The 24,449-nt window shown below is 37.6% G+C and overlaps 1 protein-coding gene across 12 annotated transcripts in view; it reads right to left on the bottom strand.

Moving 5' to 3' along the window:
* Positions 1-21,570, bottom strand: part of PPP1R12C (protein phosphatase 1 regulatory subunit 12C) — an 80,131-nt gene extending 58,561 nt beyond the window's left edge. For 4 of the 12 annotated variants that reach the window (XM_072426302.1, XM_072426304.1, XM_072426305.1 and 1 more), the window contains exons 1-2: positions 21,225-21,567; positions 2,230-2,360 (exon numbers count right to left, since the gene is read on the bottom strand). In XM_072426302.1, coding sequence (XP_072282403.1) covers positions 2,230-2,360; positions 21,225-21,527 — 434 coding nt within the window. In that variant the 5' untranslated portion in view covers positions 21,528-21,567. Of the gene's footprint in view, positions 1-2,229; positions 2,361-9,087; positions 9,184-21,224 lie in introns of all 12 variants that reach the window. The other 8 variants (XM_072426296.1, XM_072426299.1, XM_072426301.1 and 5 more) reach the window with 5 other exon arrangements.
* Between the last annotated feature and the right edge of the window lie 2,879 nt (positions 21,571-24,449).

Raw genomic sequence — 24,449 nt, 5'->3', positions numbered from 1 at the left:
ACTTAAAGACCCTTTTTCGTTTAATTAACCAGAAATATATAGCTCCTGAGCACTTCCTTTAACCTCTTCAGAGTTGATAGAGTTTTTCTACTCTAAGTAACCAGAAAAGGAAAGAGTCAGTCTTTTTGAAACACTAGCCGACTTTCTGCCTACCTTTAGATAACCAGATCAAGCTGTAAAAGAGGATACGATCATGCAAATTCTAAGGTTTGAAATATTAGAACATTACAAAATAAAACAGGGTCCTTGTCTGTTTTTAACAAAAAATAAGGCAAAATGGCTAAGGCTAAGACATACAAGTAGACCCCATTTTTCAACAGCTTGTAGAACCCCCTTTAGAAGCAGTAACTTGTCCTGTTGCTTCCATTAAGGTGGCCACTGTGGCCTTGAAAGTGTTGGTTGCTATTGAACCATGGTAAAAGAATAATATTATTATTAAACAGGATAAACAGTTAGGTCCATAAATATTTGGACAGAGACCACTTTTTTCTAATTTTGGTTCCGTACATTGCCACAATTATTTTAAATGAAACAACTCAGAGGCAGTTGAACTGCAGACATTCAGCTTTAATTCAGAGGGTTGAACAAAAAGATTGCATAAAAATGTGAGGAACTAAACCCCCCTTTTTTTTTTTTTTTTTTTTTTTTTTACACAATCACTTCATTTCAGGGGCTCAAAAGTAATTGGACAATTTACTCAAAAGCTATTTCATGGGCTGGTGTGGGCAATTCCTTTATTATGTCATTATCAATTAAGCAGATAAAAGCACTGGAGTTGATTTGAGGGTGGGGGGTGTTTGTATGTGGAAGATTTTGACAACATGCAGTCAAAGGAGCTCTCCATGCAGGTGAAACAAGCCATCCTTAAGCTGCAAAAACAGAAAAAAAACCCATCCGAGAAATTGCTACAATATTAGGAGTGGCAAAATCTACAATTTGGTACATCATGGGAAAGAAACAAAGCACTGGTGAACTCAGCAACGCCAGAAGACCTGGACTTCCATGGAAGACAACAGTAGTGGATGATCGCAAAATCGTTTCAATGGTGAAGAGAAACCGCCTTCATAGCAGCCAACCAAGTGAACAACACTCTCCAGGAAGTAGACGTATCGATATCAAAGTCTACCATAAAGAGAAGACTGAATGAAAGTAAATACAGAGGGGTGCACCGCAAGGTGCAAGCCACTCATAAGCCTAAAGAATAGGAAGAATAGACTTTACCAGAATGATGGAAAGAAAAAAGTATGGAGAAGGGGTGGAACAGCTCATGATCCAAAGCATACCACATCACCTGTAAAACATGGCAGAAGCAGTGTGATGGCTTGGGTGTGTTTATATCGATGATGTGACACAGGACAGAAGCAGCTGAATGAACTCTGAGGTATTCAGAGACATACTGTCCGCTGAAATCCAGCTAAATGCAGTCAAAGGATTGGGAGGCGTTTCATAATACAGATCGACAATGACCCAAAACATACAGCCAAAGCAACCCAGGAGTTTATTAAAGCAAAGAAGAAGAATGGCCAATGTCAGCCACCTGATCTGAACCCAATTGAGCATGCATTTCACTTGTTGAAGACAAAATTTTGGACAGAAAGGTCCACAAACAAACAGCACTTGAAAGCCGCTGCAGTAATAGCCTGGCAGAGCATTAAAAAGGAGGAAATACAGCATCTGGTGATGTCCATGAGTTCAAGACTACAGGCTGTGATTTCCAGCAAAGGGTTTTCAACCAAGTATTAGAAATGAAAATTTTATTTTCAGCTTTTAAATTTGTCCAATTACTTTTGAGCCCCTGAAATGAAGGGATTATGTTAAAAAAAGGTTTTAGTTGCTCACATTTTTATGCAATCTATTTGTTCCACCCACTGAATTAAAGCTGCAAACTTGCAGTTGAACTGCATCTGAGTTGTTTCATTTAAAATTAACTGTGTGAATGTACAGAACCAAAATTAGGAAAATGTTGTCTCTGTCCAAATATTTATGGACCTAACTGTATATAGCGCCAACATATTACGCAGCGTTGTACATTAAATAGGGGTTGTAAATGACAGACAGATACAGACAGTGACACAGGAGGTGGAGGAGAGGACCCTGCCCAGATTTAAGAAGAATCATGCCATTTTGCATTTAAACCTTTGCTAATAAACAAATAAAATATTTTGCCAATATAAGAACAATACACAAGCAAAAGAGGATAGGAAAAAAGATTTTTGTTAATTTACTCACTCTGCTATTTCCATATAACCACAAGAGGCTGCAACATGAAGAGGCGTCCATCCTTCATTATCAGCTTGGTTCACATTGGCACCGTGATTTACGAGGAACTCTACTACCTCCAGGTTTTCATCTATACATGCCTAGAAAAGAAAAAAAAAATCAAATGAGAACAAGCAACGTCACAATGATAACACATGCAGGGAAAAAAAAACAGTGGAACAGTAGTGTCATCCTACATAAGATATCAGCTATTTAATATCTCTTTCAACAATTCAAGTTTTATGGCACTGGTAATACTTAGGCAGCCATTTACAACCCACAAGCAAGTAGCAACATATTTGAGTTTCAATGTCCAGGTCAGTCAAAGTTTATGAAAACAGGTATAAGAACATATTTGCTATGCTTCTCTGGCACATTTGCAATTTCTGAACACACCTTAATATATAGAAGGAAAAAATTGAAGTATTTGTGTGAGCTTGGTTGGCCGCTATACAACTTTAAAGCAAAAAATACTTCTGCCTTAATAGGTGTTATAGTTTGCTCAATACAGGATCCCTGTTCAAACACGCGCCCCAATTTTACTATCACATCCCCTCCCCCATCTTGTTACCCTATCAGGCTAAAGTTTAGCCGCTAAACCCTATACCAATAATGCTAAAATTTTTGAAGGGCTGCAACTGTAGACAAAGGTAGACAGTGTTGTGAAGGTAGGTGTGGGCAAGGTATGGACATAGGAATTGGATAGCTATATAACACAACAGTAATCAACTAAAACCTTGCATCATCAAGCAGCTTATGCCAAATGAAAGTATATTACTAGACATTTTTGTTAGCTTAGGTTGAATAAGATTACTTTTTTTGTACTTTTGTGTAAATTTGTTTTCTTGATCAAGCTACATAGTACCTGTGGGACACAGTAGATGATTAGGGGATACAAAAAGATAAAAAAAAAATGGAAATACCTAAAACAAATAATACAAAAAACTAAAGCTGCCAACACATCTAAGGACAGGTAAGCCTAACAGTATAATTTTTTTTTTGTTCTTAGGTTTATATATTCTTTAAAGCAAGACAAAAAATGCATGGTTTATAGCATTTTATTACTAGGAATCCATCTTCCAACCATGCATTAGGCAGCAGGGCAGGGTTCAACTTTAGAAGTGTTTGGAAAAGGGCAGCCATGGTGCAAAACCTTTGTTTATTCTAACCAGGGGAAAGGACCTAGATAAATATAAAGCTTATAAAACACATCTATTTACAAAAACAAACAACCTGTTTAATTCCTAATAAAATAGTTGTGTTTGAAAAAAATATTCAAGAGTTAAAATACTTTTTTTGTATAGAGGTGTCATTTTGGCAAGTGGAGGAATCCCTTTCACTAGTCATCTTTATTTATATTTAGTGAATTAGGTTTCCACAGTACGAATGTTACATTAAAAGTAGTAGAAGCAGTGCCTCTGCTAACCCCAGTCAGGCCTTGTGTCCTATACAATTATGATGCTGCCAGCTCTGTCTATGAACACTCCTTAGACCTGTTTCAAAAGCCTATTTTTCCATCAACTGAAGGGCATTGTTAACAGTGTTTTATATCCAAGTGCAGACCACTTTCTACTAGAATTCATCCTATCAGAGCCTAAACCAGAACCAGTGCAAGCAATAAAGCAGCTTACGTAGGTAAGCCATGCTATACTTATTCTACATTAAAGTGGACCTTCCCTGAGAGATTATGTAAACTGTCGTGCCTGACCTGGTTGGGGGGAGCTTCTTTTAATACCTTCTGAATCACTGACCCAGAACCGATAGGTATTTTTTTCAGCCTATGTAACGCTGTATAATTTTATTATTACACACTATTTATATAGCGCCGACATATTACGCAGCACTTTACAAAGTCCATAGTCATGTCACCAACTGTTCCTCAAAAGGGACTCACAATCTAATGTCCCTACCTCAGCCAAATGTCTTTAATATAATCTAAGGTCAATTTTGAGGGGAGGCCAATTAACCTAACTGCAGGTTTTTGAAATGTGGGGGGAAACCATTGTACCCGTTGGAAACAACACACACACAAAATGGTTCCTCCTTTCATAAGATGGAAGTGGAAGGGAAAACTAAGAAAAAAACTCTTACCCTCTTCTCTGCTAGAGAGCCCTGTGTAAATGTTGGGACAGGATTGACAGAATTCAAAACCACTTGGCAGGTAAAGAATGCCTTAACTTGTATTTTCATCTATTTATTTAAAGTTGGAATCTAGACAACCCACTAAGTGTCTGGATGCATTAAAAAAAAAAAAAAAAAAAAAAAAAAAAAAAGCCAAACACAAACATTTTACATACTTAAAATTACAAGTCTTTAGATAGGGTGCCTTTCATTTTCCAGGTTTTCTGCCCATCAGGCAAATTCCTGTATGGCTACACTCCCCCCAAATCTGTAAAATGTGTATAATAAAGATTTTTTATATCTTCTTTTCCCCGGAAGTATCAATGTATTTTAATAAAGATTAACAGGTTTTCTATATTGCTAAAAATATTCTTATCTAGCCACCACGATTAGGCAGAGGTAAGCTATAAAAATAATATTTTTGTTTTTGTATTTAGAGGTCCTTTTATATCTGTATAGACACAGAAAACTATCAATATCACAGGATTTGTGTACATATTTTGAAGATAAAGCTAAAACATTACAACACAGCAGCAGGTTACTATGTAAACATTATAAATCTAAATTCTCTTGTAACAGATCAGTGCTTTCTAAAATGATATAGCATGATATGAGCATGATATAGCTGTGGAAGCTATATTGCACAAACTATGTTTCAGATAAGAATGCACCAAAGGCCAATAAATTTAAGACTAAAGGTAATAAAGTTGCCGAAGAAAACTGTTAAAGCAAAACTCGAAAAAAAAAAAAAAAAAAAAGACCTTTTGGTGTTTGATTTCTTTAACACCTCCTTCCAAGAACATTGTTAGACTACGTATACACATCAGATGATTCTTTTCCGATAATCGGGCTCAGGGCTGATATCGGACAGGAATCTGGCATGTGTACAGCGCTCCTCGTTTGGACAACCATCCTGGCAGATCCACGGAGGGCCATAAAAAAGGTGAAGGGGAGAGAGCTATTTGGTTGTTCTCCCCCTCCCCTCTCCATAGACCAGAACAGCTCTGTATGTACAGCGCTCGTTCATGCATCGTGCAGTCTTTTGTCGTTGGAAAGGATTGTGAAAGATCCTCTCCAATGACAATCATTGCACGTGTGAACAAAAGAACCATCCAAAATACCCAGTTTCAAACTGGTAGAGAATGTTTTGTTTAAGAAGTATTCTATAATTTCCCTCAAATTGTAACAGCTATAAGAACCACCCACTAATTTTCAGGAGAGGTCTTGGAACAGAGTCTACCTTTATTATATGGCAAACAAAAGACAAAAGCCTTTATATTTTTCCTTTTATTCTTTTTTTTTTTTTTTTTAAAGAATGGCTCCCTGTCAAGCGACTAGTACCATATTCCTGCACACATATTATTCAATAAAAGTTTTAATAGGCATCCTTGGGCCCACCTCAGTTCCTGTCTGATGGACTACAAGCATTGTCAAGTCATCTTTAACCAATTTGTGCTTCATGTCCTCCACCTTCCTTTTCAGCTATTTGTTTTCCTTTCTTCAGTCATCTGGTCTTAGTGAACATGTACTCCAAAAGGAATCGGAATTCCCCTGCTCCATTGTCAATGGTGTGGACCCTAAAAACCCCATGGTCATCAAGTTCAGGACTGGTCAGTAATGTTTTAGCTTGAACAAAATTAGTTTTGTGGAAAGTAATTCAGATCTTTTGCCAATACTATTTTTAAATTTATTAAAAAAAAAAAAAAAAAACATGGTTCCGAGCGGGACTATTTCTCATCATCACACCTCACCTACTCCAGGATTGATTTTTTTCTTACAAATTTTCATTTTTTACCAAACATATCCTTTTCTAAGATTGGTACGATAACATGGTCTGATCATGCACAGATTAATAGTGATATAGATAACCAATGTAAATCACCTGAGAGAATGTGGTGGCTTAACACCTTTCGCCTTAACAATCCTAAAATACAGGATCAAATTGCTTGTGCATTAAAGTTCTATTTTTCTGTGAATAACACCACAGAAGTTAGTCCTTTTAGTTTGTAGAATGCCCAGAAAGCTTATATGCGAGGAGTCTTCATTAAATTGGGTGCCTTTGAAAAGAAACAAAGGATGCAACAACTTAATAAAGTACCCCGGTCTATCAGGGAAAATGAGGAAAAGAATAAGCGAGCTCCTTCTTCCCAGGTTATGGCACAACTACAGAAGGATTGACCGCTTTTGCGGTCTCTTCTCCTGTACAAGTATGATCTGCAAGTTAAAAAAATTGAAAGCTCAACACTATGTTTTGGGTAATAGAGCGGGCGCTGTTTTAGCGCAGAAATTGAAATCCCAACGTATAAGATCACATATATCTCACATTGTAGATCCTACAACCGGTAAAGGTTGCCATAGCCCATATGATATTGCGGAGGCTTTCCGCAACTATCATACATTATATAATTTGCATATGGATAGTATTACGCCACAACCTACACCTCAATTGACATCTGCTTTTTTAGATTCTGTTTTGTTACCCGTGTTATCAGGTGACCAATTGGAATCTATTTCAGCCCTTTCAACACCTCTCGGTATCCAAAATTGTTAATGGTATCGAGTGTCTCCCTAACCACAAATCGCCAAGTATAGATGGATATTCCAACGAATACTATAAAAGTATTTAAGCATTGTATTTCTCCTTTCTTGGTGACTGTGTTTGATGCAGCTGTTTCGGCTGGTACGTTTCCTAGTGAAATGTTACAGGCGCTGATCGTCACTCTGCCGAAACAGGGTAAGGATCCTACTCAAACCAATCAATATAGGCCTATCTCATTATTAAACACAGACGTCAAGATTTATGCCAAACTAATTGCGCTCAGACTCTCTAAAATTATGTCTTCCCTAAATATTCCTGATCAGATGGGCTTTGTGAAGAGCAGACAGGCGTTGGACGGTACTAGACTCCTAATTAATATCATTAAATATGTGGAACTCCAGAAACGTCCTTCTCTGCTGTTCTCTTTGGACGCAGAGAAGGTGTTTGATAGAGTGCATTGGGGCCATTTAGCTGCAGTACTGGAGAAATTTGGAATGGTCGGGTGAATAAGCAGAGCTATACTGGCTCTAAATACTGGTCCAAGTGCCAGGGTTTTCACAACAGGGGCTTTATCATCTTTTTTTCCGATCACAAACGGAACTCGTCAAGGATGTCCACTGTCACCTATAATATTTACTCTATTGGTAGAACCCTTGGCAGAACGTATCCGATCGGACCCGCGTATTCATGGCATTTCTGTTTATGTTTCGGTGCATAAGATAAGCCTGTTTGCAGACGATATGATTCTTATGTTACCTAACCCATATAGATCTTTAATAACTGTACAAAATGTACTATTACAATATAGCACAGTTTCATAATTTAAACGTAATATGTCTAAATCTCAGGTAATGCCACTACAAATGTCACAAATAAGTGTTAACTGTCTGAAAGCAAGGTTTCCCTTTTGCTGGGAATCTTCTGCAATCCCATTTTTGGGGATTTTGTTACCAAACTCAACAGCAGCTCTTTACGATTTTAACTATAGACCTTTTTTTGCGATCTCTCCCAGCAGAATTGGGCAAACTGAATAAGGGAGACCTCTCTATATCGGGTAGAATAGCTGCATTAAAAATGCTAGTTCTTCCCAAGCTTTTATATAAATTTAGGACGGTCTCTATTCCCATTTCCTCCAAATTTTTTACGGCTGTGCAAAAATTTATCTCAGCGTATATTTGGTGTAATAAAAAACCTAGATGTCGTATGTCAATTATGTGCGAGCATAAAAAATTAGGAGGAATGAGCCAGCCGGACGTTCGCCATTATTATCATGTGGCAATACTTTCCCAACTTGTGTACTGGTGGCAGGGTCCGGGTGACAAAAGATGGGTGGATATAGAATTCAAAGCTTTCCATAATGTCAGCCCCCAACATTTGCTTATAGCAATGAAATTGGGTTTACCTGTACCTGACTTCTCTTTTCCTACTATGCAAAGTTTGGTGCAAATTTGGCATCTTACCAAAATATGTACTTCACAAATCAACACCAATATTCAAATCACCAGAGATCTTAGTTCTGGAATTATTTATACCCCATCTACAACTATCTAAATGGCTGGATGGAGGGTTAAGAAAGATCAAAGATTTGTACTTTTTCCATTCTATCAAATCGTTTCAATCGTTACAAAACATATATGGTATTCGGACAACCGAATATTTTACCTATCTTAGAATTTTGACAATGTTTGAAGTTATATCCGATGTTTTACAGACTCTCTATAGATAGTTCAATATATTCCTATTTGGACAATGCATGTTTTGGTAGGAAAGGGATCACAGTGTTTTACAGGTATTTAAACCAAAGCACTGTGTTTTGTGAAACGCAGTTTATGCAGAAGTGGGAATGAGGGCTGGAAACCCACATATCTTCAGCACAATGGTCTGCTGCCATGGTAATGACTTGTAGTTCTACTAAATGTGCAGATCATCTGGACCTCTTTCAACAAGTCGTTAACCAATGGTATCTTACACCGCTCAAATTGTCCTATATGTCTGCCTGACACTCTAATAAAAGTTGGAGGAAATGCGGCACCGTAGGTACACTATACCACTTATTATGGTACTGTAAATCTATTCAACCGTTCAGGACTAAAGTTTTTGGTCTAATGTCTGATATTGTGGGTACACCCCTTATACCTAAACCAGCGATAGCATTATTACATGTTTACCTGGAAACCTTTTCTATAGATGTCAAAACAGTCTTAGTACATGTTCTCCTGAGTGCCAAATTTGCACTCACAGAAAATGGAAAAGTTCCCACATTCCTGAAATTACAGAAGTGATACAAGATTTAAATATACAATGTTTGATGGGAAAAACGTATACGTATACATAACCAATACGATAATTTTGTTAGAAGATAGAAAATTTGGTTGCAATATCGGAAATGCATGCTGTAAAAAGTCATAAATGATGGGATACTTATTGTTATTTCTTTTTGTATTTTTTATGTCCCTTTTCCGTTCTTTTTTTTTCTGACAAAAAAAAAAAACGTAATTTACTTGTCAACATTTCTCCTGTTCTCTACATGCTGAGTGCAATTTTACCCCACAAAACCACAATGTATGACTCCTATTTTTGCAGCAAGTCCTCTAACTAAACCTTTTCAAAGAAATTGGATAGGAGTTATGACATCACCTTAGTAAATGCTTAGATTTCTGCTGTTTTCTTTATAATTTATACAACAAAATAATCCCATTGCAGATCTGAGCCTGTGATGGGAGAGTGAGCGGGGTTGTGTGCAGTGACACAGACCGCCCACTCCCCCATCACAGGTTCTGAGCACCCCCCCGGGCGGGGTTCTTCCCCTGACCCTGCTCGGGGCGGCACTGGCCAGAGCCACAAAACACCTGAAGGGCCAGAGAAACATCCTCATTGGGCCATAGTTTGCCCATGCCTGGCCTGGAGCCTCCCACTGCCCTGTTTTCAGCAGAAAATCAGCAAACAAAGATAAAGGCAGCAGCATCTGCTCAACTTCCTCTGTCTGCTAACACAGCTTAGAAGAACTTGGAGGAACAACTGTTACACAGTAGGTTAGGTTGAAAAAAGACATCAGTCCATCAAGTTCAACCACTAGGGAATAAAAACCCATCCCAGATACAAAACCCTATAAAACATAGTTGGTCCAGAGGAAGTGTTCATGTAAGTGTTCATGTTTATTTTAAAACTGCATGGCTGCTTGTGTGTACTATGATTGAAGCCTATGTGCATGTTCCTTGATAAAACTGCAGGGCTATGTGTATGTTTGTGTGTATGGTGCAGGAATGTATGACTGTGCATATTGTGTGCATGTTTTTCTGTATAGGACAAATTATGTCTATGTTTAGTGCAGGGCTATAGCCTACTTGAGTGTATAGTGTCATGTTGTATGTATGTATGTATGTATGTTTGCAATAGTGCAGGGCTATGTATATTGTAGTATTTAATTCAAAGAATATGCTAGTTAGTATACCATATTTTATATTTATATTTTAGTGAAAGCGGCACCCCATTAACAATGGCAAAAAGTTTGTCAACAAACATGATAAAGTCTGCTGTTTATGAGGACTTTACATTATCAAGTGATGGAACATTATGTGTGCGCCAATGTATTCCTGAAGATGATGGTGAAAAACAATGTGATGCAAAAATCAGCAGTTTCAGTGGGTCTAACAAAAATGCACCTACAAGAGCATCAAAATTGAAAAGACACTTGCAGTGTTTTTATCCTAAAGTGTTAGAAGTTGTGAATGAGAAAGATATCAATGAAAATATTCCATCTACTTCTGGGATAAAAAATGTTCAGAAATCTACTGGAGACCAAAACACAACTAAGAAGATTCTATATTTCTGACAAAGTTACCATAACAATGACACCAGGAAAATTCAAAAACCACATTATTGAAATGGTAGTAAAAAATAGTGTACCACTATCCTTTTCACAGCCAGCCGTTTTTAGGCCTTAATGTCGAAATGACAAAAAAAAAACTTGGTTCTTCTCTGGAAAGAGAAAGTAAAAGGAAACTTATAATTGAAGAGGCCAAATGTAAAAAGGAAGAACTACCAAAAAGTCTGAAGGTACATGTTGTCTTTTTAAAAATGGATGCATGCACACATCACAGAGACAATTACTTTGCTATTAATATTAGATTTGTTGATTAAAATAATAAAATAACATGAACCTTAGGAGTAAAGGATACCCAGACACATCACACCAGTCTTCAGAAGTTAGTGGAGGATGTTCTAGAAGATTGTTGTGTTATGTATTGTGACAGATAATGCTTCTAATATGTTGAGCACAATTTAGAAAATGAAAAAAGTAGATGAAGAAAGTGACAGACAGATATTAGAGAAAGACAGTTCTGCAAGTATTGGAGAAAGTGAAAGTGAACAGAATAGTGACATTTTGGATAGCATTAATGAAGAAGCATCTAAGTGTACTACTATTAAACATATGCATTGTGCTGTTCATACTCTGCAACTTGTAATAAGGGATGAATTGAAAGATTGTCATGCAGCTACTTTAATTGGCAAACTGAGGCATGGACCTGTTGAGGCCAGGGCCCCTAAAACAGATGCCATTTTGATAATACGTGCAGGAAAAGGAGCCATTTTGGATCAAACAACACACTGGGAAAGCACCTATTTGATGGTGAAGCTTTTGCTTGAACTAAAAGACTTTCTTGAAGAACTGGACTATAAAAATGTTTTAACAACTGAAAAAGCCAGTGGACACAAGTAAAAGCTCTGGAAAGTCTACTTTCTAACCCCTTTACTGTCACCAAGAGTTTGCAATCTGAAGATTTAACACCTGGTAAATTCTTCTTGAAATGGAAGAGCTTGATATATTGCCTGAACAAAAGTGGAGTGTTAATAGTTGATGGCATTGTATCTTCAATGAAGAAAAGAGAATCTCTAACTAGATAATGAAATCGTGTTAGCTGCTATTTATGTTGATCCAATGAGCCGAATTTTGTTGAGCTATGACCAGACTGATACTGCAAAAAAAGTCCCTCTATGATATAGCACTTCGCATGAAGGGATTACTCCCTGAAATCCACCACTTGATGAAGCTATAAGCACTGGTAACCTAGGATCATCCTTTTCAAATGAAGAATTGAATTGACCGATTCCTACTTGGACAAAATGGAACTTTCAACAGTAAAGCGACGTTGCATATGTGTGAAAGATAAACAACCTGAAAATGTGCAAAAAAAAAAAAGATTCCAGCACGAGTTTTTTTTAAAGAATTAATAGAAGTAGAAAAGTATGATCTCTCATTGAAACTGACTGTGGAAGATGCCTTTCTTGTTTATCCCGAGATTATTAGTGATGTGGCTAGAACTGTAACAGCAATTAATGTCTGTTTTAGGAGCTGCTTTGAAAGAGGATCTAGCAGAAGCAATTCTGTTTCTTTGAACAACACTACATTGAGTTAGTTTTGGATTGCATTTAACAGCTATTCAACTCTACAACTATATTCCAAGTTGAATATATAAACTGTTTTAGGTTTTCCAGCTTTTGTTTTTGTTCATGTAGTTAAGCTTTGTTTTTGTTTTAAAACGACCAAAGAATGTGGTTCATATTTTTAAACTGGTAAAGTTCCTGTTCCTGATTTTTTTAGGCTGGGTCTCCTACACGTTCCTACAACGTTTATATGCATTTTTTATGCACTTTTACAAGCATTTTAAAGCTTAACTTGAACTAACTTAACTTGAACTAAATGCTAAAAACTGGTATAAACGCCTATGACGCGTTTACATAAGCGTTTATAAAAAAGTGTTACTTTTAACCCTTTCAGGGAATGAGTACAGGCTATGCCAAAGACAGGATGATTCCCATGGCTGCAATCATGACATGAGCACAGCCATCGGACTCCTCGGGACAGTGAGGGATCCCCAGGCACTAGGGGTTTTATGTTTCTCAGCCATTCAGCACTATACTTTAATGGGGAGACTTGTGCCTATTCATCTCTAGTGCTCCATGATTGGCATCAACAGGATTTCCTTTTCCTCAGCCAATCAGGGAGCAGAGCAATCAGGAGAGCTCTGCCATGCAGACAGCTTTGCTCCCCTGATTACTCCCGCAGCCCTAGAGGAGCTGTAGTATGTGTTACAGATACAGAACACATATCACTAGTACAGTGCAGCAGTGCTAGTGTGGTTTGCTCCCCACTGGAAGTTAGAAGCTCTAATTTCTGCCAGGATTACCAGGTATTTTGCAAATGTGCCTGATAACTGCATTTCCTCTAATTTATAACTTCAATGTGTAGCAAACTATGACCACATAGCTCCCAATGTAGCAAGAAAAATAGGATGTTGGATTACATTTCCCAGCATCCCTATATTTCAGTAGAGACCATGAGGGCGATTCAGCAAGCAAAATGGGAAGCTTGCGCATTCATATTCGCAATCCAAAATCTGAAGCCTTCGATCAATTTATCAACTAAATTTCAGGCGTTAGCATATTCGCGTGGAAGTTAGTAACCGAAATGATCACGCTGCTGGAGCCGCCCATCCCCTAAAAAAAGCATTTTTTCTAATGGCACACATATTACCCTTAGCCCTAAAAAAAATGTTTCTGCTGTTCAAATGTTTAAAACATCTATATGCACTAATAAAAAAAGCATATTTTAAAATGACTTATTTCTTTCCTGTTATGCAAGAGTTAATGTTTATGTGTGTGTATGTATATGTAATATATATATATATATTATATATATATATATATATATATATATATATATATATATATATATATATATATATACACACACACACACACACACACATATATATTTTTTTTTAATTAATGGAATATCTGTTTACTGGTGTACAAATCTAAGGGATCATATCAATGATTAGGAAATGTCTAATTGCAAAAAAAAAAAAAAAAAAAAAAAGACTGCCCAAGTGCCAATTGCAAGTGAATTTCTATCACCTATCGCTTAAATTTGAGCATATATAAGGGTGTTTACCTTGCTTTTTCCTTTTTCTTTTCTTGGAGGGGCTGTTTTGTGTGTTATCCTAATTATTCTATGTTGCTGCATTTGATACTTTGCTTATCCTTTAGCACAATAGCTTCTTTACTTTTTGTTAACTTTGAATGTTTTAATGTCCATTTTGCAATTTTGAAGTCAATGTTAAAGCTATGTTATTGGGTTTGTGGCCATATTGTTTGATTGCAAAATTCTGCCTTTATTACCACTTTTCAATGTTTGTCCTGCATAAATATTTTCTAATCCAGTTTTCCAATACTTGTTGGGCCATTTTTGAACTATTTTGGCTTTACATGGAAGTGTGGGTTTACATGTGTTTTTTTTCTAATTTTTTTGCCATTTAATGTAAAATTAGTTATGTGTTTTTTCGTTGTTTTGATGCGTTTTTACATTTATTTTATTGTGGCCTTTAAGCAAATGTTTCATTTGAATAAAGCTGTTTGTAAAATGCTGTTTGTTTTTTGGGGGTTTGTTGTGATTTCCTTTGTGTGATCCTCCTTTCCAATCTCCCAGGACACACAGTTTAAAGAGACAATTGTGATTGTTTTTAAGCTGTTCCTTTCTCTGAGTTATTAATATTATAAGACTAAAAACAGCACAATTGTCTTGTTAAAACTCAGTTGTTTGATGCGCATAGCTGTCCACCAAACTTCAGGAGTGTGTAGCTCATAGTGCACCACGGCGGACACACTATGTGCGTCTGAACTGTTTTATTGAAGTTGAAAAATGCACTTTTGCACAGTCCTCATTCAGGTAAGTTTGTATTTTTTTTTGTGTATATTGCTTGTTCAATGCACTCATATATGTATAGACGTGCACATAAAACAAAACATGTATGCATGTATTTAGATGTGTGTACATATACATAGAAAAGAGAAATTATAAGAAGAAATAGGCAAAGAGGGTTTTTGGACCATATTGCTTGACATTGAAAAGATTGCTTATTTGTTCCTATGATTTCTGATATCATGGACTTGGCTTCAAGAAACATTCATGGATGATACTGCTTCTGGTTAAAAGAAGGAATCCACCTTTATGTGCTTCCACTACCAAGCTGAGGGTGAGTAGGTCAGTATCTAAAATCCCATTCAAACCTGCAGAAACATCTTGAACGCATGGAAAAGCAAGAAAATGTTTGGACCTTCTTCCATTACCATCAGGTGTGTTAGAATGAGTATGCAACTCAGCTGGACAACTAATTGACAACCAGTTAGAACAGCAAGTAGAAGTGTGCTTGTATAAAATGGGGCTAAGATCAGGCAGCACAGCACAATGACAACAAACTTATAACTAATGATCAGATGAGTTGTGTGGGGGCAAATCAACATGAGTGAAAATGTCAGACTATTAAAAAAAAAAAATAAAACAAAAACCATGACAATTTATTCAGAAAAGGACTATGTACATAATACATTCAAATACCAATATGTGACAATCGGACAAAGGCAACGAGGGGAGTCAAGTAGGAGTTTGGTGTGGAAACCATGCAGACATTTGTACTCAATACTTGTGGAAAAAATGACGACACATTGCTGAAGAATTGTTAAACAGAAACTGGCATTACAAACCAGGCACAAAAACATTGCAGCAACAGATGAAACTAACAATAATGAGGATTACAAAAAAATCACATCAAAGCATACCATCCAAGCAAACTTACTTAATTAAATTTTAAATTCTAATTGCCAGTTTTCATACCAATTCAGACATGGGACAGTATATTGTAGTGTCACAGAAAACTGTTCTAATCCTCCAAATGTAAAAATCCAAAGAATATGGTGACCCCAGCACAGCAGCCAGCTCACTCTGAGCTAATATTGAAGTGGATTGTCCAAAAAAACCCTATGGTTTTAGGGGTAAACTATAAATAAAAAAAAAGAATTGTATAAATCAGTAAAGGGATAGAACAACATGAATGCTGCTCGAATAAATAACACAACAAGGTATTTCTAACAGTAGTTAGGGAAAACATATTTTATTTTCCCCAACTCAAAAGTGAACAACAGATGTCACTTTTTAAACAAATTTTATGTTGGGGAAACTGCAGTGCACATAAATGGAAAGTAAAAACAGACAGAGAACCCCTGCCCTTAAATAAAACACAGCCTAGTAAAATTGGCTCAACCAATACACTAAACAAAAAAGGTTTGAACAAAGGACAATCACACCTGCAACAAAGGTAAGTTGATACACAATTTCTTTAAGTGGGGTAGTTTACAGTGAAAGGTGTTATTGCAAAAATGAACAAATATTTTAGATAATAGTGCACTTCTATCAGTGCAGAGAAGGCCTTTTTGTGTTCCAGCATAACTGCTTCATTCACAAAGCAAGACCTATAAAGATGTGGGGGGATACTTTTTGTGGCAGAACCTAAATGGCCTAAAATTTGGTCTAGTTCCCGGTGAAGTTAGGATTAGGATTATTGCCATGTTACAACAAGTTCTTCCTGGCCTTTGCACAGCAGTAGTTTATCCATTAGTATCCTTAATCAGTATGAACCTGCATAATCAGTATAACAGCACATTCCTGCAGCATTTCTGAATGATTCCACTAATCACTTTATGGTATATTCAGCAACACATTGCCTTCTATGTAAGCGGGATACAAAGCATGGGAGAGAAGGAATTTTTTACAAAAAGTCGTCCGTCTATTAAAAAAAAAAAAAAAGCCGCACACACCAAAAGATAACACTAGTAGGATAACTGACTGTTCCAATAAAATATGGCTGGGTACACACATGCAATAATTGTTGGAAACAATCTTTCACAATCCTTTTCAACGTCAAAAGACTGCATGATACATGGACAACATACAGCACCTTTCTGCTCCAAAGAGAGGGGAGGAGGAGAATGACAGAGCGGTACCTCGCTGCTCTCTGTCCCCTTCACTTTCATTACGATCGTTGCTCGTCCGCGAATCTGCCAGGATGGTCGTCTGCACAACGAACGCTGTACACACGCCAGATTCTCATCTGACATGAGCCCTGAGGTGATCAGACAAGAAATCATCTAATGTGTGTACGTAGCCTAAGCCATGTGAAGGTTTTCTTAAAGAAAATATATGCTGAATTCCTTCTAAAAATGCCTATGGTTGTTTGGTCATCATTTTGACCCAATAGTTCAATCATGATCCCCCTCCTTTGCCAAAGAACCCCACCTCCATTCACAAATGCATAATTATCGAAAACTGTCAAAGAGTTTCACTGTTGGTTTAGAACCCACACCACAAGTTTACACTGTCCTGGTTGCGGATGCAAATTAGAAGTCAGAGTTCCACTGGCGCGAGGAAGTAGTAACCGCACTGAAACCTCATGCCAGTGTGAACATTGCCCATTTCACCATCAGAAGATGTAAAAAAAAAAAAAAAAAATTTATTATTAAGATTTAAGTTAAGCTTTAATAAAAAAAATTAAAAGAAGACCAAATACATTTAAAGTGATATCAAACACAGAAACCATGGAAACAAGAGCCAATATTAAAAAGCTAAAAAATTGTATTTATTCTACAATTAAAAAAAAGACATTTTAAAGTGGTGTATGGGGCCTATTCATTTTAAGTGCAACTGTAATTTTTGATTAGACAAACCAAAAAAGATTAGTGCCTTTGGTTATGGGGAAGTATATGACCACCTAAATACAGTCACATGAAATATTGGTAGACATAACCCTTCTACTAAGGTTATTAGGCACCAGTTTGGTGAAAGAAGGAGCAGCTGGGAGAACTTGAGCTGCAATTACACAGTGTGTGTGAGTGTGGTGGCCATTTGTTCGTAGGACATCCACATTGAAAGACAACAAGCAGAGACTTTTAGTATTGGTGAGTAATGTAATCATTTATTTATAATAGAGCGGTTAAGTGGTTGCTGAATATGTGGGGTAATAAAATATAACTAAAAGGTGTTTAGTGAGGTTTGGATAACAAAGGTATTCCTTATGGATCATTGGTAACATGTGGGGCATTATGACCATGTTTTGTTTTTTATTTTATTTGAAAAAATCATTTATATTGTTGTGGCGATCATGTTTATACCGATAGGCTCCTATTTTCTTCATGGCATCGTGGCATGAAGTGTTTTTTCATGTTGTTAAAATGGATTAACATGGTATTCATTAATTGAATTGATAAAGGTTTTTAGTTTGTGACTGTTTCTAGTTCAATGTAATTGGGGGTTATTTATGAAGGTATTATTGGATTATGACTGCGTAACTGGTTTTAATGAAGGTTGTCAATTAGTACTATATTTATGAAAAAAATGGGCAATAATGATACATTTTTATGTATATAGGCACTGGATTTTGTTGGTATGTTTTTTGGCATTAGATGCAAGATACATTTAAAACATATTGATGGCATATTTATACATCTTTTGTGGTGAGTATGGAGATTTACTGATTCGCAGCTGTCAATTCTTCTCCTGAAGAAGTGGATTGTTTATACAAAACACGTCAAAGAAAAACTATACAATGCAGAGAGATTTAACGTAATGTGATGATGCGCTTGTTTTAAGTGTTTTTATTCACAATGTAAATTTAGAATAAATTATGTCAAGAAAAATTCTAAGATATGATCAAAATGTGTGACCTCTAAAAGTCCGGTCTTTAATAATAAAAAAAAAGTATATGTTTCATAGGGATTAGGCATATTGTTCTTAAAAACTTGCTGAAGGAAATCTACTTGTTCTTTATAAACAAGCATTTTATGCACTGTGGAGTAATTTGTTCCAAAGGCACACCAAGGCACTTTGCCAACACACCTACTGTCTCCTTAAATGTAAAGGTAAACAAAAGTACATTCTACATTTGTGAGCTGCCAATGAAAAATCTGGTGTTCCCAGTTGTTGCCATAGGAATCCAGTAACTACCAATAATTTGTAAATATAAATCAGCCCCCCGTATACATTGTTCTAACTTTTTAATGTCCACCCTCTTAGTAGACTCATTTTTACATTTACATTCTGTGGAGACAATAATCTTTTCAGACTTTGGCTGCAAAGAGGCATTTTGTGCCTTCATATTTTACCATTTGAGCCAAAGAACCCCCTGAAACGAGCAGACATTAGATGATTGACATCTAGTGTTACAATGTCCAAGCCATTTAAGTGTATCATCATCTTCATCCACTTGAGGTGATGCTGTGGTGCATTTGCTTGATCAGATCTAAATGCAAAAGTCTGGAGCTGTCAGACACCAGAGCCAAAGTTAAAACTAGATGAATAAACTAATCCACATATACCAAAGGGATAATTCTAGAAATAATTGCAGTTTCTTGGTTATTAGATTCTTGAAAGAATTAGAACTCTAGTAGCATGGTCAACAAGAATACCCATGGTTTTTGTTTAAGGAAAAAAAGAAAGGAAAGTCCACCATGGGAATGCAACTTTAAAAAAAAAGTCCTCCTCAGTTTACATAGAAAAATCAACCTAAAACGCATTTTAAGGAGAGCCACCGATTGCTTCTTATTAAGCAAAAGTTTCTGTTTTAGATGCTTGTGTGTGCACAAGGGGGGTACTTTCTGCAGCTCTATTGATCATTGAGATTAGTCTGTGTAAATTTATAAAGGAAACTCTTGGTTACACATGAAGTTTTAAAAGTAAGACAGATAACAGCAGGAACACCTAAAAGTTTTTTATGCAGAACGCATGTGTTATGATACAAACCAACATCCAACACAAAATAGATTAAATTATTATTATTTTTAAAGAAGATTTAAAAAGCTCCAACTTATTACGCAGCACTGTACATTGAATAGGGGTAGCAAATGACAGGCAGGTACAGACAGTGACACAGGAGGAGGAGAGGACCCTGCCCAGAGGAGCTTACAATCTAGGGGTTCACATGATGATGATTCACATTAAACACTTCCTGACATTTATCTCAACTGATTTAAATTAATTGCATATTTGTGAATAGGCACATCAATGTATTGTTGCATAAAAAGGATCAATACTCACTGACAGCTGCATATGTTATTAGTGTTTATTTGGCTTAGCTTTAGAAATGATCACTACACGTGTATCTCTTTAGGAGGGACATGGACAACATTAAAAACCTGACAAAGCAGTGTTCTCCCCCAGCTCCTTTTAGCCAGGCACAACACCCAGCACTTTTAGTTAGGTCATAATACAGGGGCAGCACAGTTGGGGCATAACACAAAGACAATGGAAAAACAGGAAATGCTAAGAGAGTGGGCAATAGATACAGTTGACAATCGAAAATCTGTCCTTCGATAATCCAGTTCCATCAGTTTTCCGGCATGAATTTCAAAACGCTTTTTTTAATACAGGGACTGTAGTATACTGTTTGGCCAATTATGTTTTGATGGCGCCGCTCTCCAGAAACAGCTGTTAGGTCTGCTTGCTACAGTAAATACACATTCAGACGTCCCTGCTGCCTGCTTCCCAGAAACTGTGCCAGATGTCCGCGGGGGCTGCGAGAGGAAAGCTGGCCTGTGTGTGGAGGTAAGTATAACCTTCAAAAATCTGAAATTTTCGAAAATCCCGCATTCCTCAGGTCAGGAGGTTGCCGGATTTTTGAATGTCAACTGTAATTGGACTGGGCCTGATTTATTAAAGCTATCCAAGACCGGAGAAGATAGTAAACTTATCAGTGAACTAGGGTAGTCCAGCTAATCTGGAATGGTGTATGTTTTCCAGTCTTGGAGGGCTTTATTAAATTAGGCCCATTGTATAGGGGGGAAGTTGAAAGCTAACAGAATTATATGGGTTGCTAGGTTCTTATGGTAACAACAAGTGGAAACAATTTTGTGTTCCATGTGTTGCCCGTCCACAGCTTCTTCCCACCCAGCTTTACAAAATTTCTGGGGAGAATACTAAAGAGGCAATTAGAACTGTGATATTATGTGAACAATGGCTGCTTAGTTATCGATTATTAAATGCACAGTTTGACTAACCGAACAACCCCACACCTGGCTACTGTTGCTGTCATTCCCAGTCAACAGAGACATGCCAACATTCCTCCACTTACATTGTAACTATACTTCCTATTTCGGCCACCAAACTGGGAGAGAAGGGTACCCATCCTTTGTGTGTGAAATTCCCCCACCTACTAGATTGTAAGCTCTTCGGGGCAGGGTCCTCTCCTCCTGTATCACTGTCTGTATTAGCCCTCCCCTGGCGGAGCCTCGAGGGAGGTCGCTACTGACACTGGGCATCTGTGGGCACATACACCATACGTGTCAAACAAGGGCACCACTTCCTGCATTATGTGTGAAACAGTCTGCATAATACCAGCAAACACCACCGCAGTGCTGCCTGTACAGGGCACAAGTACCCTGCCTGTCACATCTGGACTCTGCAGTCTTGTCAGCTCACCTGGTGCAAAGCACTGATGCCATCAGCGTTGGTGCTGTCAATGATTTCCTTGCCGTACTGTCCTCTGAGCATCTCCTCTGCCTCCAGCAGATCTCCTCCAGCACAGGCAGCCAGGAACTCCGCCGCCCGTTCGAATCGTACAGTGCGCCCAGCATCCCCATCTCTCTGTTCATCTATACGCTTCCTGCGCTGCTGCCAGCGAGGCTCCGCCGCCTCCTGGTTTGTACAGGAACGGGCCCACTGGCGAAGCTGCTCCTTCCGCCTTTCCTTCGCCTGAGCAGCAGCAGCAGCCCCCTCCGCCATGTTCTGTTTATGTGTCTCCCTTCTTCTCCTCCGCCCTTTACGTCTACGATCTCTGCCGCCAGCCTGATGTGCAGCGTCATGACGTCACATGTGGCCACGCTCCTGGCATGGCAGGAAATATAGTGTACAGATTAAAGTGAAATTTCAGTTCTGCTGGATGATCGTGCTGTGTAGAGTTACTGATAGGGAACCCACAGACCTCTAAAGAGCGTTTTAGTTGTGACATATTACTACTAATAAAAAAAAAAATCGGCCTTGTAAGAGGTTTCCTTTATTATGTTAACTTCCTTTGAAAATACTACTTGCTTGATCCTTGAGCTGACTGTGAGTCTTTAATACCTTCTCATATATCTGGCACAAGCACATAGTCAGAATATTAATTTTTTAAAAACCTATGGCAGGGACAGCAAACAGCTTCCGGGCCCCACTAAACCCCACTGAGCGTTCAGAAAACTGCATGGAAATTTACCAACTATCAATTGAAGGGTAATGAATATTTAGTCCACTGTAACCTATTTTTTGCAATTGTTTTTGGTGGTAAAACCACTCAAAAGTGCTTGAAAACTCAGACCTGAACAAACCATTTTAAGAACAAAAAAAATGTAGAAGACTATACATACAAAACAATAGCTATTTTAAACGGCGCTCAGTTGCAAATGTTTTTTTTTGTGGTATTAAAATTTTTTGTGCATTAAACTATAATATAACAGTGTAGCAGTTTAAAATTGTAACGTTATACAATAGCAAATTTTTTCAACTCTTCTTTAATCTGCATTAAACTCATGCAGCAAAGAAGGGTCTTGGTTTCTTCAAATACCGGCATTCCTCAGAGGACTTTTTTTTTTTTTAGACCAATAATATTTTCCAATGATACCTTTGTTTGAAGAAACGAATAAAGTGAGAGCTGATCAGTTTTTTGCAAGAAAATTATGGTGCAGAGTGTAACAACTTAATCTTGTAACTGCTGCTTGAAGGTTGTTTATTCTTAAATAGATTGTTAGGTTCCCTTCCTAGTTGTTTTATTGTGGTGTTATCCAAACAATTTGGATTCTACTTCTTTATTTGGAAGAACACCAAGCAATATATGAAGTAACCCTTTCAGACATCCAACCTTCTATTCAGTAAGAAGCAGAATCTTGGACAGGGTAAACTACCATTTCTAAGTCTGTTTGCTAACATATATGACTGAAAATTGATTGGATAACACTACAATAAAGCAACTAAAAAGGAAACCTAACAATCTATTTAGGAATAAACAACCTTCAAGCAGCAGTTACAAGATTAGGTTGTTACACTTTGCACCATAATTTTTTTGCAAAAAACTTAATCAGCTCTTACGTATTCATTTCTCTTCTTCAAACAAAGGTATCATTGGAAAATAATATTGGTCTAAAAAAAAAGTCCCCTGAGGAAACCAGTATGGCAAAACGCGTCGGGCATTAAGAGACACAAAGGACAATATTATTTTGTAAAAATTTGTTTCTCAATAATAGGAGAAACACATTTTTTAATCTAGACTATCTGTCTGGATTTGAAATAACGAAGACCCCTCTTTGCTGCATGAGTTTAATGCAGATTAAAGAAGGGTTGAAAAAGTTTGCTATTGGGTTATGGATTTGTAAAATACCTTTGCCTTAAAATGCAAAAAGCAGATCAGCTAGTCTCTAGATTGTGTCTTTTGTGTCCTGCCTCTAGTGCTATACATGGTTCTCATATTATGCAGGCATGCTGTTTAGTGTGCAGGCAACCTTTTATCTCTGCCCTTAACTAAAATTCTTGTGTTAACCTAAACTTTTGCTAACCTGTAAGCGATCAATACTTCCTTCTCCTTGTGCTAAACCCATCGCCTAGTTTTTCACTAACTTTTGTTATCAGTTCTCATCTGTTGTCACACTTTTGATTCTATAGAAAGTGGGCTTGACCAAGCCGGCAGTGTTCAATAGATCACTTCACAAGGAGAGATGGGCACTGCTGCAGACAACTCCCAGGTTTTAGCCCTGAACACACCAGAAGATGCATATGAAAGCAAGATAATAGGAAGACAGACAACCACAGAGTAACAGACAACTCAAAGGTCAGGATGGGCAGTAAATGGACCCGGGCAGGAACAGGTCACTGGGATCACGGGGGATACAAGATGATAGGGATCACAGGATGCACATTGGATTGGCTGTTGTTTCATGGAAGACTCTTGGAGTCATGGGGCATACAGGAGGCTCCTGGAGTCATGGGAAACACTTGGGGTCATAGAGGTCATAGGAGTTCCTTGGGGCCAGAGAAGAAAGTCAGGGATACACGAAGGCCCTGGACACTTGGGGACACCGGAGAGGCTCAAGATTGCAGCAGAATACTAAAACATTTGAGATTAGAGGATAGGGACAACGATACAACAGAAGGAGAACTTGCATTGAAATCCAAACAACACAGTGCCATGCCTTTATTTTCCCAGACCAATGAGGAGAGTTCAATCCTGATGGGCAGTGGCACCTGTCCTTTAGCTGCTAGAAATGTAGAAAGAACTGGGCAGTATAAGATGTGATGGAAGTCATAGATTGTAGTACACATGGTTGATATTAAGGAGCAAAGTTTATACAGGGAAGCCATAAGGGGGATGTTTTAGGTTTCCAGTTAAAGAAATAGTTGTACAGACCTTTACATTGTTCTCCACATCATTTTTTTTGTAGGTTAGGCTACCAATAGCGGCAGAAAAGAAATGTGAAAATTGGGTGAGCTTCAGAATGTCTAGAGAGCTTAGAGTTGTGGGCCCTGCAAAAAAATGGAGTCCTCAACTCTGGAGGCACCAGGGTTTTACCCAGGGGAATGGACAATTTATGAGAAGGATCTGAGCAAGAATGCCAAAAATTCACATTGCCTAATTGCCTCTCAGTTGTAGAAAACATCTTAAATAGAAGGCAACAGGAA

This window comes from Pyxicephalus adspersus, chromosome 11, assembly GCF_032062135.1.
Source record: "Pyxicephalus adspersus chromosome 11, UCB_Pads_2.0, whole genome shotgun sequence".
Lineage (NCBI taxonomy): Eukaryota > Metazoa > Chordata > Amphibia > Anura > Pyxicephalidae > Pyxicephalus > Pyxicephalus adspersus.
Note: the sequence above shows the minus strand (reverse complement) of the source record. Positions and strands in the feature narration are given on the sequence as shown.